At 46.7% G+C, this 18,064-nt stretch overlaps 1 protein-coding gene across 3 annotated transcripts in view; it reads left to right on the forward strand.

Moving 5' to 3' along the window:
- Window positions 1-18,064, forward strand: part of AFG1L (AFG1 like ATPase) — a 171,038-nt gene that overhangs the window by 11,979 nt on the left and 140,995 nt on the right. For 2 of the 3 annotated variants that reach the window (XM_084774452.1, XM_084774451.1), the window contains exon 2: window positions 11,528-11,751. In XM_084774452.1, the coding sequence (XP_084630578.1) occupies window positions 11,528-11,751 (224 nt within the window). Of the gene's footprint in view, window positions 1-11,527; window positions 11,752-18,064 lie in introns of those variants that run through there. The other variant, XM_084774453.1, reaches the window with a different exon arrangement.

Consider the following 18,064-nt stretch of genomic DNA (forward strand, 5'->3'; position numbering starts at 1 on the left):
GACTATCTGTGTCTTTCTTGTCGATGACTGATGAGGCTCGCTATTATATAAGGCTCGCTATTATATATCAAGTAGCTATTATATGAGACAGTCCTTTGAAAGCTGTCAGAAATGTATGGCTGTGCCAGCAATAGCCGAGCCCCTGATAATGAAGCTACCGGAACGGTGGCTTTCAGTCAGCGAGTAACACTAGTTCAGCTTGTACAGAAGTTGCCTGAATTCTAGAGAATGCTTAAGGTTAACTGTGGCACAGGGAAATGGAAGTTATGCATCCTGAGGCTTTGATGGTTACCACCCCATCCCAGGGGCACTTGACACCCGAGTTATGTTGCTATGAGTTTGTCTCTTTCTGATTACCTGTTGCCTGCCTCTGGTCCATTTGATACAAACTCGACAGACCTGGGAAAAAGGAACCCCAGTTGAGGAGTTGCATCCCTTAGATTGGCCTGTGGTTATGCCTTGGGGGCATTTTTAAAAATTGCTAATTGATGGAGGAGCTCTTATCTCACCGTGGGCGTGGGAGGCAACATCCCCAGGCATGGGGTCCTGGGCTGTGTAAGAAATGTAGTCCCAGCAAACCGGTGAAGAAAGGCAGCTCCTCACCCCCCTGCCCCCGCCCCCCCCCCCAACACCTCCTGGTCTCTGCTTCAGTTTCCTGCCTCTCGGTTCCTGTTTGAGTTCCTGCTGTGACTTCCCTTGGTGGTGGACTTGACTGGGACCTGTAAGCCAAATAAACCCTTTCCTCCTGAAGTTGTTTGGTCAGTATTTTATCACAGGCTTGTAGCGCCACCCCCAGATGTTTTGTTGTTGTTGTTTTTTTAAAGACAGCTCCCGTGTCACGTGTCATGTAGGCAGATCTTAAACTCCTGGACTCAAACAATTCTCTTGCCTTAGCCTCATTAGTAGCTAGGACACTGGCACCCACCTAAGAATGCCTAGCAAACAACTGTTCCCCCCTTTTTACTCTACTGGCTTTAGATACGTTAGGTAAACATTCACCATTAGGCGAAACTTCTAATTCCTAATGCCAATTAAAATTATCTTTAGATTTATTTTAGTTTATACGTATGAGTGTTTTGATTGCATATATGTATGTGTGCCACACAAGTGTCTGATACCCACAGAGGCCTCAAGAGGGTATTAGATTCCCCGGAACTGGAGTTACATATGGCTGTGAGCCACCGCATGGGTGGTAAGGCTCAAACCCAGCCCCTCTGCAAGAGCAGCAAGTGTTCTTCTCAACCTTTTCTCCAGTTCCCCAATACCACTTTTAGGTACTGGGTTACTTTTATAGTCTTAGCTAATACTAGTTACGATACTGCTATGAATATGTCTGCATATATTTTGGTACAGATATATATGTTTTGTAGAATCTATAACTAGGAATATAATTACTGCCTCATATAGTATACATATATTTAGCTAGATTAGATAACTCCAGTTTTCCAAAATGTATACATCAACTTATTTAATTATGGTTTGTTTGTTTGTTTGGTTGTTTTAGTTTTTTGAGACAGGGTTTCTCTGTATAGCCTTGGCTGTCCTGGACTCGCTTTCTCGACCAGGATGGCCTTGTGCTCACAGAGATCCACCTGCCTCTGCCTCCCTGAGTGCTGGGATTACAGGTGTGCATCACTGCACTTGGTTCCGTTTCTTTCTCATTGTGTATCCCAGGCTGGCCTGGAACTCCCAGATATCTGCCTGTCTCAGTTTCTCGAGTGCTGGGATTAAAGGAGTGAATCACTTTTTTTTTTGAGTCCCTTTTAACCCAGGTTGAATTCATGCTGGATTTGTAGTAGAGGCTGACCTTGAACTCCTGTTTTTTCCTGCATCCACTTCCCAAGTTCTAAGGTCAGGAGAGCCCACCTTTCAATCCTCCTGCCTCTGTCGCTTGAGTACTGAATTGCAAGTGTGGGCTAGCACTCCTAGCTTCTCAGAGCATGTCGCTGCCATTTTGTGAGATTTTAGTTCACAAACTGTACTACTGCTTAGTATTTTAAAAAATATTTTAGCCACTTCAGTGAATATGCTCCAATGTTTATTATATATATATATATTGTTTTGTTTTGCTTTTTCCCTGGCAACAGTTAAATAAAAAACAGTTTATTCTGGAGCCCAGTATTAGTAACGATGGCTCATGTATTCAAATGGCCCCAAATCCCCTGTTCATTACCATATTGGAACAGGGTCTCTGTCTCTCTGTGTTGTAGCCTTGGCTGTCCTGGACTCGCTTTGTAGACCAGGCTGTCTTTGAACTCACATCCATCCACCTGCCTCTGCCTCCTGAGTGCTGGGATTAAAGGTGTGAGCCACCACGCCTGACTGGATCCTTCTATTGGAGTGTTTCACACTCGTTTCCACACTTGCTAGTGGGGATCTCTTTATCACTTTACTGCTGTGTGTGGTAAGTGTACGTGTTTGTGTAGCATGTTCAACGTGCCTGTTCTAGTGAGAGGAGAAGCCAGAGGCTAGAGGCCAGAGGTCCTGTAGGCTGTCCTTTTCCCCTCCTCTCTACCTTGCGTTTTTTTTTGTTTTTTGTTTTTGCTTTGTTTTGCTGTGCTTTGTTTTATTGGTTTTTGAAAACAGGAGTTTTCTGTATAGCCTTGGCTGTCCTGGACTCACTTTGTAGACCAGGCTGGCCTCGAACTCACAGAGATCAGCCTACCTCTGCCTCCCTAATTTTGGGATTACAGACACCTGGCTTCTACCTTGGTTTTTGAGACTGGGTCTTTAGCTGAACTGGAGCTTATGGATTGGCTGGCCAGGCTGGCCAGTGAGTTCTAGGTGTTTTCTGTCTCTGCCTCTCCAGTGTGGGGCCGTCTGTGCTGCCCTCCGTGGGTTCACATGGCTGCTGGGGTCCTGACTCAGGCCCTCAGGCTTGGGTGGCAGACACTTGGCCAGTGGAGCTGTTGCCAATAGCCCGTCCTCTGTTATTCTCTAAGGATTTTAGGCTGGGATTTTGGTAGAAGTATTTATTTTTAAAAATTAGTTGGGAATAAATGGTAACTTACAATGAATATTTTATCTTTAGTTCCTATAACATGTTTCTTTTTTTCTTATTTTGCTTATGCCTTTGTGAAAGATTTTTGATGTTTTTCATATGCACCTTGCATATTGATCGATATTATTATTTAGATTTTTTTTTTTTTTGAGATAGGATCTCTCTATGTAGTCCTGGCCCCTCCTTCCATGTGATGCCAGAGCCACACTGAACTCGGTTTAAGAGTCTGTGCCCACAGTCTTGCGTGTCTGAGCATTCTGTCTTGCCAGTGCGCCTCCTCCCTTCCTTCCCCCGGCTCGCGGCTGAATTCTTTGTGTCCTTTTGATCTCCGTGGAAATATCATTTCCTCTCATCCCCTTCCTTATTCCGGACCTAGGCTGCTGCTATCTCTGGCTCTGTGATCTCACAGCCTTCGTCTTTCCCGAGTCTTTGTCCAAGTCTGTAGTTTTCTGAGAGTGCGGCTCCTTACAGGTCATCCGGCTCAGCGGGTTCCGCGTTCACAGGGGTGCGCACAGAGCTTCGTAGTGTAGACGTTGCGTGTCTCCAGCTGTTTACTGCTGAAAGAAATTCTTCTGTTTAGGGTTTTTTTGTTTTGTTTTTTGGTTCTTTTACAGATAATTCTTGTTAAAGTAGTGGCTAAATTCTGTGTTAGCAGGTTCATCCATTTATTGTAGCCACTGATATTTTGAGTTTCCATTGTGATCTAGCTTGTTGTGGTGGAGGGCTGTGTTTTTTCTGTTTTTATCTAGTATCTGTATGATATATGTAACACATATAATTATATATAAATCTAATTACCCTCACAGTTTCTCTTAAGTCAGCTTTGTGAAACTCCAGGGCTTGTAGACTCACATGAAAAGAGTTTCTCTCTGACCCTTTGACTTTGGGCTTTTAGTTGGCAAAGCCACCGCTCTGGTGGGGCTCGGAAGAGTTTGGTCAGCAGTGGTGATGGCCCGCGACTCTACCATGTTGGAGGGCAGTGCCAGTAAGGAGAAAGGCAGGTACTGATTGACCAGGGAGCTTAGGGAGAGCCTGAGAGATGTTTGCCTTTGAGTCTCAGTTGCCTGGCCACGAGAAACAAGAGCACAGCAGTTGTCGTTGCATCTGGTGGCTTTAATGAGGTGGCGGACAGGCTGGCCTTCCCACACTTCTCTCCCCATCCTGGCCAGGTTTCTGCTCACCTGACCTTTTAGTTATTTTGATTTTCTCATGTGAGGAAAAGATGCCAACTTCTGGAAGCTGTCCTCTAACCTGACATGTGTGATGAGACACGATCATGCTCACACTCAACATATCAAATAACACACACACATACACACACACACACACACACACACACACACACACACACACACCCACACACCCCTACCTACCTACCTAAGCATTGGAATTATATGCACAAACTGTCACTGATGCCTGGTTTGAAAATAGGCAGACTAATCACAAATTCTATTGACTATTTCTGGATATGTATCTGTCTTGGAGTGTCCTGGAGATTAAAAAAAAATATTTTTTTCTTTACCTTGGAAATATTCTATATTTTTTATAGATGTGTGATAGCTTGCTTATCTTTAGTGTTTTAAGTTAGCATTTTTGTTTGCCTTCTCCTTCTTCTCCCCTTCCTTTTCCTCTTCCTCTTCCTTCTTTTTTTTTTTTTTTTTCTTTTTTTTTGAGGGAGGAAGCTGGGGTCTTACTATTCAGCCTTGCTTGGTGGCCTGGAGCTCACTGTGTACACCAGGCTGACTTTGAACTCACAGAGACTGGCCTACTTCTATCTTCTTGGTGACTCTTGATCTTTCTGTGGCCCCCTGAACTCCCTCTTGCACACCAAACCCAGTTCTCAGGTGTTTGGGGCTCAGAAATTGTCAGAGTCTTTTTCCTTTTTGGTGTATATGTGTAGTCATGGGGATGGAGCCCACGGCTAGCGGGGCCATTCTGATTTTATTTTGAGATAAGGTCTCGCTAAATTTCTTAGGCTGCCTTCAAAGTTGTGGCTCTGCGTAGCTAGGGTTGCAGGCACAGACCATCACACATGGCATGGAATGTTTTCTATCACCGTCTTACTTTAGACAAATTGTACACAAAAGTATTTTTCATATTTGAGTACATTTTTGCTAATTTTGAGTAAGAAGTAACTAAAAAAATAGCTACCTTTATAAGGTCGTGAGTGTGTGTGTGTGTGTGTGTCCCCTCAGTGGTAGAGCAGTTGCCTAGCATTGATAGGGCCTTGGGTTGGATCCCTATTATTGCCAAAAAATAGTAACTTCAAGTTCTTGTGGGCTTTCCCCCCGTTTTTATTCCCCACCTGAGTCCATAGAGGTTTTTCATTTATGTTTTATGTCTCTAGACGAAGAGTCCCAGGATTTTACCTCCTGTGCTGTGTGCTTTGACTAGGAATGGCCCCATAAGCTCATAGATGTCAATGGTTGGTCATTAGGGAGTGGGGCTACTTGACAGGGGTAGGAGGCGTGGCCTTAGGTAGGACTCTTTCCCTCCCTCTCCTGCCTGCTCGCCCCCATGCGTCCCACCATGCTGACAGTGGACTGAACCTCTGACCTGTAAGCCAGCCCCCATTAGGTGCTCTCTCCTTTATAAGAGTTGCCTTGGTCATAGTGTCCCTTCACAGCAGTAGGACACCGACGAAGACATGTGTGGATTTGTGTTTCTTCTTCAGAGTCCATGATGCCAGCTGAGGTGATCTGTACAGTGAAGCCAGACTGGCTGGTGGGGAGCAGCCTATTCCGCCATTTCCTCAGGTCTCTAAGCTGCACGTCAGATCTAGGGTTGGTCACTGCACACTCTTTCAGCCTACCTATGAGGCCCCCAGCGGTTTCCCCCCGCTCGGTGCTCAACAACCATGTCCAGTTCTCACCATGTTTTATGGGCACAGTAGTGACCCCATGATGACCTTGGAGCACGGCCTGATGAGGATCTGGCATTTGCTTCTGTTCTCAGTGTTGTGGATGCTCTTGAGAGCATCTGCTGGGACATTCGTGCCCACCATGGTGACAGTGAGGAAAGATGGCAGGAGGACCTTTTTTCAAATCTTTCTAACTCTTCTCTTTATCTTTCCCTCCTTTCCTTTCTTCTTTTCCTCCCCCTTTACTCCTCCTTCCTTCCTACCTTTCCCTTTGCTGGGACAGGGCCTCATCACTCTGCCCAAGCTGGCCGAAACTCCCAGGCTCAAGTTGTGCCTGCCTCAGGTTTCCAGTAGCTGTGACCATCTGCAGTCACTAGCTAAACCCCAAGGCTGGGACAGTGTTTAAATATTTCTTGAAGGAAAAATGAAGAAAAATATTTCTTGAAGGAAAAAATTCCTGCTGGATTTTCCTTTTGTATTTTAAAATTTTATCCATTTGTGCATATGGATGGCTTGCCTGTGTGTTTGCCTGCGCACTGAGGAGGTCAGGGAGCTGCATCCCCTAGAACTGGCATTGCAGACTGCTGGAGGCTGCCGTGTACATGCTGGGAATTGAACCTGGGGCCTTTGGAAGAGCAGCCAGTGCTTTTAACCACACAGTCATCTTTCCTGCTCCCTCTTTGGTTTTCTTCTCTGCCACTTTGTCTAATGTCCCAAACTCTCTGGAGATAATGAATCCAACCCTATAAATACCTCCTGACGTTCCACAGGCCCCGGGAGTGCTTTGTTGTTGCCAAAGAGTGAAGGCAGAGGAGTAGAAATTCCTGCTTCTGAAGAGGTCTGGGGGACACAGCGGAATCAGGTGTCACTGTGAGGGAGGCCATCATAGGCTGCCAGGGGAAATGACAATACTGTGGCTGAGGGCCCAGACTGAAGGTTAGAGGGACAAAGGGCTCCCCAGAGATGGAGCTCCTTCCCTTTCTGCACTCCCGGGTACAGGTGCTGCCCACGCTGCCGCTGCCTCCTGACCCAGGAACATGGACCAGTTACTAAGCCTGTCAGTGCTTCAGTTTCCTTAGACAAGGACTAATGTAGCCAGCCTAGCCTTGAACATGCTGTATAGTCGAGGGTGACCTTGAACTCCTGATCCTCTTGCCACTGCCTCCAAGTGCTGAGAGTGTGGGCCCGGCCCGCCGAGTGCAGCAGTTTCCTTATTTTTGAAGCTGGCATGATGCATCTGTCTTACTGGGTGGAGGTGGAGACAGCATGAGTTGGTAGACAGAAGGTGCTCAGTAAAGGTCAGTGGCTGTGCTTGCACCTGTTCTTAACTCCTGGGCCAGCTGTCAGTGGCACCCTAGTTCTAACCACCTCTCCGTCTCTGTCCCCCCCCCCCCCCCACACACACACATAGCTGGGATGACAGGCAGTTGCCACTACATCCAGCTCTGACTAAGCTGTATATACAGTGAGCTCTGGAGTATAGCTGAATCTTCCAGAAACTCGGTTTGCACAAAGCAGGGACATAAGGTATAACATTGAGGTGTTAGAAGGAACAGCACACCGACTTCTTTGGGCTTCTACAATCTTCCATTTTTGTTTGTAGATTAGTGTGTGGAACTTCAGAATGGCATTTTCCCACTGTCCATTTGGAGTACAATAAGACAAATTAATACAAATCAAAATAATATGGTAGCGGCATTACATAATTTATGTATACTGATGTAGTAACAGATTTAATTTAGTGCAGCTTTGGAGAAGTCTTTTGTATTTCAATTTATACAGCTGCTATCCAGGGCCAGGCTGGCCAATCTCAGCCTTGAGCATCTTGCAGTGAGAATCTGTTTTCACGTCTCCTGACTGGCTGAGCAAATGCCTCTTCCTTAGTTCATCTTCAATTTCTCTTTTGTAAAAAGGAGACTGTGTGCAGTTCTAAGTGAAGGTGACTGCTGAGCACTGGTAAAAGCAGTAGGAAATGCTAAACTGGGAGCGACATGGCGTGCTTTGTCCCCAGGTTTCCTAGTCGCAGTCCTTAGAAGCAAAATATTTTACAAATGTAAACGAGGATAAGAAGACCAAGCAGTGGCTGCTGCCTGTGGGAGTCCCTCTGGGCCTGGTCAGGAGCCATCTCACCAGGATGTGACTGACCAGTGGCTGTGACAGGAAGGGAGGGGCCACATGGCCCATAACAATGGGACTCAGGACGCTTTGCTGTTATTTTTGTTCTTTTTTAAAATAGATGAGAATTGAGTGACAGAAAAAAATGAGTAGAAAACCTGGTGTGGTGACACACACCGAGAAGCCCAGGCTCTAGAAGGCAGAGAGGAGGGGGGCTGTGAGTTGGAGGATAGCCTGGGCTACATTGTGAGACTCTAAACACAAACAAAAAGTAAGGAAAGAGAAAAGGCAACTGTTAGGAAGTAGAGAGGGAAAGCTGATGACGAACAAGATATTTGGAAAGGTATGCAGAAGATTCAAAGCCATCTCATGGGGGTACGACAGTGCACACTTCTGGCTCAGCACTGGGGACACAGAGGCAGGCAGATTTCTGATTTCAAGGCTCCCGTGGTCTACAGAGTTAGTTCCAGGCACACGTGTGGAGGTCGGGGGACAGCTTGTGAAAGTGGGTTCTCTCTGTCCCACTACGCAGGCGCTAAACAGACACCATCAGGATTGGTCACAAGTGCTCTTGCAGGGTGAGCATCTCGCTGGGCCAGCATAAGGTTATAGGTCCTGGCTGCTTAGAATGTTCCAGAATTCTGATTGGATGAAGGAAAGTAGATGCACAATGAAGCTACATTGTTTGTAGAGCATCACTCTTTTCTTTTACACACACACACACACACACACACACACACACACACTCACACCAGTAACTCAGGTATTGTCAAGAGCCACTCTTGTAAGCAGTCATTGCTATGAATGGCAGCCTCAGGCCTTCCATGTTAACCTTTGCATCCTGTTTGTACTTAATGTGGTCTTACAAGGTGGGGAAGTAGCCATGTGGGAAATAAGAGTGATATGGGTCCATGTGTGTTCCTCTCTTCCCGCTTTTCTTTAACAAACGGAGGACTTGTAAACTTTGTTTATTATTATGTATATGTATGATGTGCATGTGTAAACAGGTACATGCCACAATCATATATGTGGAGGTCAGAGCACAGCCTACCTTTCATCTTCTTGAGGGTTCCAGGGATTGAAATCAGGTAAGGGCAAGTGCCTTCACCCACTGTACGTCTTCTTGCTAGGCCTAAATTGAATGGGAGATTTCTGTATATAAAAAAGTTGGCCCTATGAAAACCACTCATTAAACAGAATGTCAAAGCCCATAGCAGGTTGCTTTTGGTTTTGCTTCTGGTTTCTTCAGCACTTTGGGAAACCAATATCCTCTGCCCAGCCCACTGGAACATGGGCTGGTTTTGTGGAATGTTGTGTTACTTGATTCTAGAGTTGCAACGAAAGCCAGCTAAGGCCATAGGATGGGTGGCAGCTTTGTCTGTTGATACAAACCGGAAGTTGATGGAATCACATTTGGGTTGGTGGAAGGTATTCTAGGGAGGGTGATGATGGGGAGGGCATCAAAGGCGACTTAGGCAAGAGCTAACGGAAGTCCGAGCTAGGGGGTGTGCCAGGCAGGGGAGGAGGGGAAGGATACAAGATTGAGTGTTCTTGAGGGAAGAAGAGGTTGTGAGAAAGAGGTGAACAAAGTAGTATTGCTTTGAGGTTTCCTAACTTGGTTAAACTCCAGAAAATTAAGAAAGTGAAAAGAAGCCTGGCTTGGTGGTGCACGCCTTAATCCCAGCACTTAGAAGGCAGAGGCAGAGGCCAGCCTGGTCTACAGATCAAGTTCCAGGACAGCCAAGCCTACACAGAGAAACACTGTCTTGAAAAACCACCAAAGCAAAACCAAAACCAACCAACCAACCAGTCAACCAACCAAACAAACAAACAAAAAAGGGGAAAAGAACATTTTTCTCTGATTGTTAGAGTCTTCATTTTTTTTTCCTGTTTGTTTATTTTTTGAGACAGGGTTTCTCTGTGTAGCCCTGGCTGCCCTGGACTCACTCTGTAGACCAGGCTGGCCTTGAACTCACAGTGATCCGCCTGCCTCTGCCGCCCGAGTGCTGGGACTAAAGGTGTGCCACCACTACCCAGCTTCTGACATCAATATCAGGTATAATTCCAAGAATCAATCCAATGCGAACATGGCTCCCAAACCTAGCTGGCCACAAATGGGCAGTCCTGGTCACCCACACCTCTGCCTGGCAGGCTAGGGACTCAGGGGCTCCCATAACCTTTCCCACCTCAGGTCTGGTATTTATCTAAAGGAGCTCACATAGCTCAAGCTTATGACTCATTTATTATAAAGATGCCCTGAAAAGTGAGAAGAGAGCGTGAAGCAGGCATTCTTCCTCCCAGCCCTGCCCCCACATGGAGCTCAGCCCCAGAGTTCTGTGCGCGGGGTTGAACATCAGTCCTCTGCTTGCTCCATCTTTTGACTGCCATCTCTGTCTTGAAGCTGTCAAAGTCAGAATGGGGATCATTGTGAATAACAGAAGGCATACCACACAGGGGATTAAAGGATGTTATTAAAAATAAAAAGAGTAGTGCTGGTGGTGGCTGCTTTAATCCCAGCACTTTGGGAGGCAGATTCACGAGGTTCTCTGTGAGTTTGAGGCCAGCCTGGTCTACAGAGCGAGTTCCACGACAGCCATGGCTACACAGAGAAACCCTGTCTCGAAAAACCATTATTTATGTGTATATACGGATTTATACGCATTACTTTACATGGAGGGTGCTGGGTATCCTGTAACTGGAGCTACAGATCGCTGGGAGTTGCCTGATGTGGATTCTGAGAACTGACCCTCCTAAAAAGCAGTTAATGCTCTTTTCTGCAGAGCTACCTCTCCTGCCCCCTTTAAAATTTCTGTGAGACAGGGTCTTACTTTATAGCTCTGGCTGGCTTGGAATTTACTATGTAGACCAGTGTAGTCTACTATGTAAACTATGACCTCAAATTTATAGAGCTCTGCCTATAACGGCCTTTTGAGTCTTGGGATTAATAGCATGTCCTACTACTTTCTCTGCCTCTTTAAAAAAAAAAGGGGGGGGGCTGGAGAGATGGCTCAGAGGTTAAGAGCACTGACTGCTCTTCCAGAGGTCCTGAGTTCAATTCCCAGCAACCACATGGTGGCGCACAACCATCTATAATGAGATCTGCTGCCCTCTTCTGGCCTGCAGGTGTACATGCAGGCAGAGCACTGTATACATAATAATAAATAAATAAAATCTTAAAAAAAAAAAAAAGTCTATGGGTTTGTCATTTGAGTGCAGTACCTTCACAGGCCAGAAGGGGGCATCATATTTTCCCCCTTCTGGAGCTGGAGTTGTGAGGCTCTCCACGTGGAGCTGAGTTCTGTTCTGTATCTTACCACCAAGCCATCTCTCCAACCCCTACACAGGGAATTCAGAGGATTATTTTTTAGGAACTCTTGACAAGAACCAGGAACAAGGACCAACTATCCTGGTCATCTCCTCCCTTGGGAGACAAAGGCAGGAGAATCTGCAGCTCAGAGTCACGCTCGGCTGTGTAAGGAATTCATCCGCTACCAGAGACCTTGTCTAAATGAACGAATGAAGTCTAAAATCTTGTATGTTTTTGTTTATAGCCTACACGGTCCAGACATCCGAGGACGTGCTCCCAACAGCCGCTTCCGAGGCCCACTCAAAAGCTTTGGCTGTTTGCCACGGACCTCTGGACCACTATGACTTTCTGATCAAAGCTCAGGAGCTGAGGGATGACGGACACCAGAGAAGAGTCATTCAGTGCCTGCAGAAGTTACAGGAAGACCTTAAAGGATACAGCATAGGGGAAGAAGGGCTCTTTTCAAAGGTGAGGTTCTTGAATTTCCTAAAAAGGATTTGGTGCTGTGGGGGGTGGGGTGGGGTGGGGGTGGGGACAGCCGGGAAACCACATGAAGGTTTTCCATAGGCTTGGCTGGCTCTCTGTTTCTGTCCTTTTGATGTCCCTTAGCGCTCCCTTACCTTCACGGATTCAAGCAGGTTCATAATTATTACATCGTGTAGTCCTGGCTACACAAAGTTTCTATGCGATTCCCTCCATCCCCACCTCCCAATCCCACTCCCCTTTCTAGGTCCTCCCGCCTCATCCTGGAAAGCAGCAGGAAGGGTGTGGCCACTTCTCCTCTAGTCCTTTGCTAAGCTTCGCTTCTGACTCTCAGGCGGGGTGAACAGAGTCTTAGGTGCCGTGGCACAGTAGGCGAGGTTGCTAGCTAGCGCTGTTTTGAAGGGCACCTTGGTGTGTTCCAAAGGCCTCCTGGGGACTGTCATGGTGTCCCTTGCCTTCTTGTGATTTGAGAAACACCTCCCGCCTCCCCCTGCCTTTCGCTGAGACCTCCTTGCCCCGCACTCAGCCATTTTTGGTCCTTTCAGAATGCTCTCTGGAGAGCTTTTCATGGCTCCACGGAGGCCATACGGAACGAGGCTTTGTCTCTACAACTTACTCGGTTACTCTGGCTTCTCCTCCTCCTCCTCCCCTTCCTCCTTTTTCTTCAAAAAGAAAATAACTTATACAGGTGTAAGTCTTCTGTCTGCGTGAACGTCTGTGCACCACGTGCCTGTGGCGGCCAGAAGAGGGCGCCAGATTCCCCTCGATGGGAGTTACAGGTAGCTGTGAGCAGCCGTGGATGCTGGGAACCGAGCAAGGTGCTCTGTAAGAGTGACCGACGCTCTTAACTGCTGAGCTGTTTTTCTAGTCCCCAGCCTGGACGTCTGTGGGCAACAAGTAGGCACCAAATCGACTTTGTCCTATATACCCTTGTATTTCTGAGGGTTCGTGCCAGGCTCCTCCACACCCTGCTGTGGTGGCTGCCTGCGGACTTCCTCACTCGCCGTGGAGGGCGATGTCCTCGGAACTCAAGCCTAACCTCTACATGCCTCTATGACCTTTCCTTGCTCTCCGTGCCCAGCTAACGACTTTCTGCCTTTATCGCTCTTACCACCCCCCCTTTGTCTTCTTATTTCTTATTAATTGACTAGTTAATTGATTAATAGGGTCTTGCTGTGTAGATCATGCTGGCTTCAAACTCTTGACAGTTTTTTTTCCTTCTGGTGCGTGGTACTGGGGACTAAATCCGGGACTCGCACATGCTTGTGGGCACTGTAGCCACCGATTACCACGCATGCGCCACTGTGCCAGGGCTGCCTAGTTTTTCCTTTTAAAATAATCCCGTGTGGATGTGAGCTCCTAGAGGTGGACGGAGCATTTGCTTCCTGTTTCCCTCTGCTTTGAGCTTTTGCTGAAGTTCGGCCACCATAGGAACACACACACCTTATCCCACTGTGGGATGTGCCCCATCGCCAGAGGCAGTGTCTTTAGAAGTTGCAGGAACTGCACACCGAGAAGCTAGCTCCTGCGTGATTGACTGGCCCCCACTCTGTTGCTTCCCCAAGCCCAACCATTCCTTCACTGTAAGGCCTTTAGAAAAGGGGGCGCCGGGTAACACACAGCAGTCGTAGTTTATATAAAACTCTGATGAGCGGCTGGAGTGATGGCTCAGGGGTTATGAGCCCTTGCTACCCTTCCAGAGCACCCATGTGGAGGCTCTAGGGGATCTGATGGCTTCTTTTGGCCGGAGAGGGCATCTTCTTATACACGGCATGCATTCATGCCTACACACACACACACACACACACACACACACACACACACACACACACCAGACAGATGACAAATGAGAAAACTCCAATGAAGGTAATTTTATTATTTTTTATTTATTAAAATTGAAATTTTTTTCTTTCTTTTTTTTAAGACATGCCCTAAACTTGCTTGATATATCAATCTGGCCTCAAACTTAGGTCGGCCTGCTTTTGTCTCCTGAGTGCTGGAATTAAAGACATGCACCATCACACCTACCCAATAATCTTAACTTTTTTGTTTTTGTTTTTGTTTTTGTTTTTTCAAGATAAGGCTTCTCTGTGTAGGCTTGGCTGTTCTGGACTCACTTTGTAGATGAGGCTGGCCTCAAACTCACAGTGATCTGCCTGCCTCTGCCTTCCAAGTGCAATTTTAACTTTTAAAATGCTCTTGAAGGATTTGGGACACTAGGTCTGTGATAGACTCTTGCCTAGCATGCTGGAGACCCTGGCTTTTATCCCCAGTACTGAAAACAAAACAAAACAAAAACCAAACAAGAAACAAACCCCCAAAACCTCATAAATACTGAAGAAGAAAACATCTTATGCTGGGTGTAGCACCATTGACTCCAGCTCTCAGGAGGCAGAGGCAAGTGGATCTCTATGAGTTTGAGGCCAGCCTGGTTTACAGAGAGAGTTTCGTGACAGCCAGAGCTACATAGTGAGATCCTGTCTCAAAAAAAAAAAGTCTTACTTTAAAAAATATTTTTATTTTGTTCTTTTATGTATGTGGGTGTTTTGCCTGCATGTGTATCTATACACCACATGCTTGGAGTGCCCTTGGAGGCCAGAAGAGGGTGTCCAACCCCCAGGAACCGTAGGTACCAATGGCTATGAACCACCATGTAGGCATGGGCGCTGGAAATCAAACCAGGGTCCTCTAGAAGAGCAGCAAATGTTCTTAGCCTCCTGGCCATCTCTCCAGCCCCAAAGTCTTGCTTTGTTTTTTTATTTTTCTTTTCTTTTCTTTCTTTCTTTCTTTTTTTTAAAGATTTATTTATTATTTATACAGTATTCTGCCCACACGTGTGCCTGCCCACCACAAGAAGGCACCAGAGCTCATTACAGGTGGTTGTGAGCCACCATGTGGTTGCTGGGAATTGAGCTCGGGACCTTCAGAAGAGCAGCCAGTGCTCTTAAACCTTTGAGCCATCTCTCCAGCCCCCCCAAAGTCTTGTTTTTTATATAAATAAAAAGACTAGCATTGTGTTACTATATTTTAATAAAAGGAATAGTGATTCCTCTGTGTTGAAATGAGAAATATTGAAAAATAAGAGCATGTTTGAAAATAGCAAGGAAATAAATTTCCATTATAACCAGGCCTTGTGGCACCTTGCCATTCCTTCAGTCCTCTGTCTTTGCCACTTTAGGCTGCTACAACAAAATACTTCCAGGTGGAGAGTATAAAAGTGGGAGGCCATTCCTCACCCTTGAGAAGCTAGGTTCGTGATGAAAGCGGAGGCGGCTGGTGATGGCTGCTGCCGGCTGCCGGCTGCCTCTGCCCTGCTGGGCATTCCTGGATTTCAGAAGGCCGGGGCTGGAGGATCTGCGCCTGTTTTAGACCAGCCTGTCCTATGAAGCAAGCTTTAGGCTGCCGGCTACATGAGACATTGTCTCAACAAACAACAAACACAAAAGCAACAATGGAAAAAGAAAAAAACAAACAAGACACATTTTACCTGATTTTTTTTCTCATGATCTAATAGGACACAGATGTTCAGCCAAGGCTTGTCCTGACTCTGTTATTCCTTTCCCTTGTGTTCATGTGGGTGAAGCTGCATGTACACATGTGTGAAGGTGTGTGTACACACGTGTGAAGGTGTGTGTACACATGTGTGTGAAGGTGCATGTACAGGTGTGTGAAGGTGTGTGTACACGAGTGTAAAGGTGCATGTATACGTGTGTGCGCACGCAGGTGCATGTATGCATGTGTGAAGGTGCATGTGAATGGTGCGGAGGTGCATGTTTACATGTGTGTGGAGGTGAATGTACACATGTGTGGAGGTACATGTACACATGTGTGGAGGTGCATGTGCACATCTGCGTGAAGGTTTATGTGTACATGTGTGTGGATGACACAAGTCAGTGTTTGATTGTCCTGCTCAATCACTTTCTATTTACTGCTCTAGCTGGCCGAGGGGCCCGTGAGAATGGGGCCTAAACCTGAGGCGGACTACAGTCTCATGCAACAGCCAACTTCATTCAGAGCATCAGACAAATTATACTCTGGGGGTTAAAGTCACGTGAGTCACGTACATAATCCCAAGGAGAAGCCGTACGTGGCAAAAGCATGCTTTTCCAGAAAGGCGCATAAACGAATAGCAACAGCCAGTTGTAATGAGTAATCTCAAGTGAGCTCACGCCGGCCGCCATGCTGGGGAGGGTGTGCAAGCACGTTCCAAGAACACATCCGAGCTCTGGAAAAAGCTCAGGCCATGGGACTCTTGTCTTGCTTGTTTGGGGTTTTCTCACAAGCGCTCAGAATTCGCCTCCAACAACTGCATTCTTGGACCATGTTCCTCAAATTTCCACCTTATTGACTTATTTGAGATCTCTCACTGAAGCTTGCCTACTGGCTATTGGCTAGCAAGCCCCAGGGACTGTCCAGTTCCCACTTTCCTAGCGCGGCCATTACAGATGTGGAGTGCCACGCCTGGCTTTCCTTGTGGGTTCTGGGGATTTGAACTGTGTAACAAACTCTTTGATTACTGGCCTCTTTCTCTAGCCCAAGACTCAGGACACTTGACATAGTCTGAGAAAAACACATGTAAAACTTTCTTTTTTGAAGATTGTAAAGATGCTACAGACCTATCTCTTTGTTCGTTTGTTTTTCGAGACAGGGTTTCTCTGTGTAGCCTTGGCTGCCCTGGACTCTCTTTGTAGACCAGGCTAGCCTCAAACTCACAGCGATCCGCTTGCCACTGCCTCCCGAATGCTGGGATTAAAGTCGTGTGCCACCACACCCAGCCAGACCTATCTCTTTTAAAACAAGGGGAGAAAAGGCACATGAATCTACCAGTTATCACAAAAGAGAAATCTGAGTGGCTGGGCTTCTCAGTTCACAGATGATGTTTGTGGTGTTCTTACTCTGGGCTTAGACTCACGATTCTGAGGACTTTGAGTATATTCTCCATGCAGATATTTTTGGTGTTCTTGTTTTGTTTTGTTCGAGGCAGGGTTTCTCTGTGTAGCTTTGGCTGTCTGAGACTCACTTTGTAGACCAGGCTGGCCTCAAACTCACAACGATCCGCCTGCCTCTGCCTCCCCGAGTGCTGGGAGTACAGGTGTGCGCCACCAGGCCCAGCTCTTATAGATGTTTAAAGGTCTACTTTGGTGCACTTCTATTGTAGTCCTAAGAAAATGTCCATAAGTCTGCACTATCATATAAAAATAGAACGTACCTTTTTCACCTGGCAATGCTACAGTAAACATTTGACAAAGTTCAGAGTGTCCCCTGTGCCCCAGGATCATCGGACTGCAAAAAATGGGAGCTTCTGGACACTTTGTTACCAAATAAAACTTACAACCAGGTTAATCCAACACATTTAATGTATGCATAATTGTTATTGTGCTGGGAGGTAATTAGGCATAAATGATAAGTAGTTCATGTAAATCACTATAATTAGAATTACTTTTACACAGCCAAATCAAGCGTTTCTGGAGTCAGGGAGGGAGAGAATTAAACAGCCTTGGATTCTTTTTCTCCATTAATCAGGGCTGTGCAGGCACCAGGGTTTTTCACCCTTTGGGAGGAGACTTCATAGCCCGTTTGTAAGGAAGTGAGACTGGGGCATCCATCTATAGTCACGGTTGTCACATAGCCGCGTTTTGCTCAGCAACGGGCTGCATATGCTTGGGCAGTTTCTGTGAGATGATCTTGGGTGAGAAAGCCTCACCTACTAGTGATGTCGTAACAAGCCACTCTGGTTTGTGTGACGCTGCGCAGACAGCTGTGTGAACACGTAGCACCTACAGCTATGAGCAGTGTGTTCTCCTCGGGGCTGGTAACAGGCATAACTTGTCCACAGGGGATACGTGCGCGGTCAGCTGTAAAGCTACATGTTGTGCTCTGACGGACTCTGACTTCCCACTGCTCAGCTAATCTTCCTCTGTGTGTGTATGTGGTGTGTGTTTGCATGTGTGCACGTGTAAGTGTGTGTTCAACATTTGGTGTTTTCAGATGACTAATGCTATGTGTTTTTTATTTCATATTTCATTATTTTGGGGGGCTTCCTTCTACAGTGTGGGTGGCAGGGGTCAAACTCCGATCACTCGGCGGCAGGTGCTTTTGTTCGCTGAGCCATCTCGCCAGTCCTCCACCTCACACCTTGAGATAAGGTCTCTCACGGAATCCGGGAGTCACTGACTGGCATTGGCTAGGCAAGCTGGATGGTGCGCCCTGGGAGCTCCCTGCCTCTGCCCCGAGTCCTAGGGCTACAGCTGTGTGCCTCCATTCCGCACCCAGCCACCTCCCCAACCACTTTTCAGCC

This window comes from Acomys minous (assembly GCF_964271855.1).
Source record: "Acomys minous genome assembly, chromosome: 3".
Classification (NCBI taxonomy): domain Eukaryota; kingdom Metazoa; phylum Chordata; class Mammalia; order Rodentia; family Muridae; genus Acomys; species Acomys minous.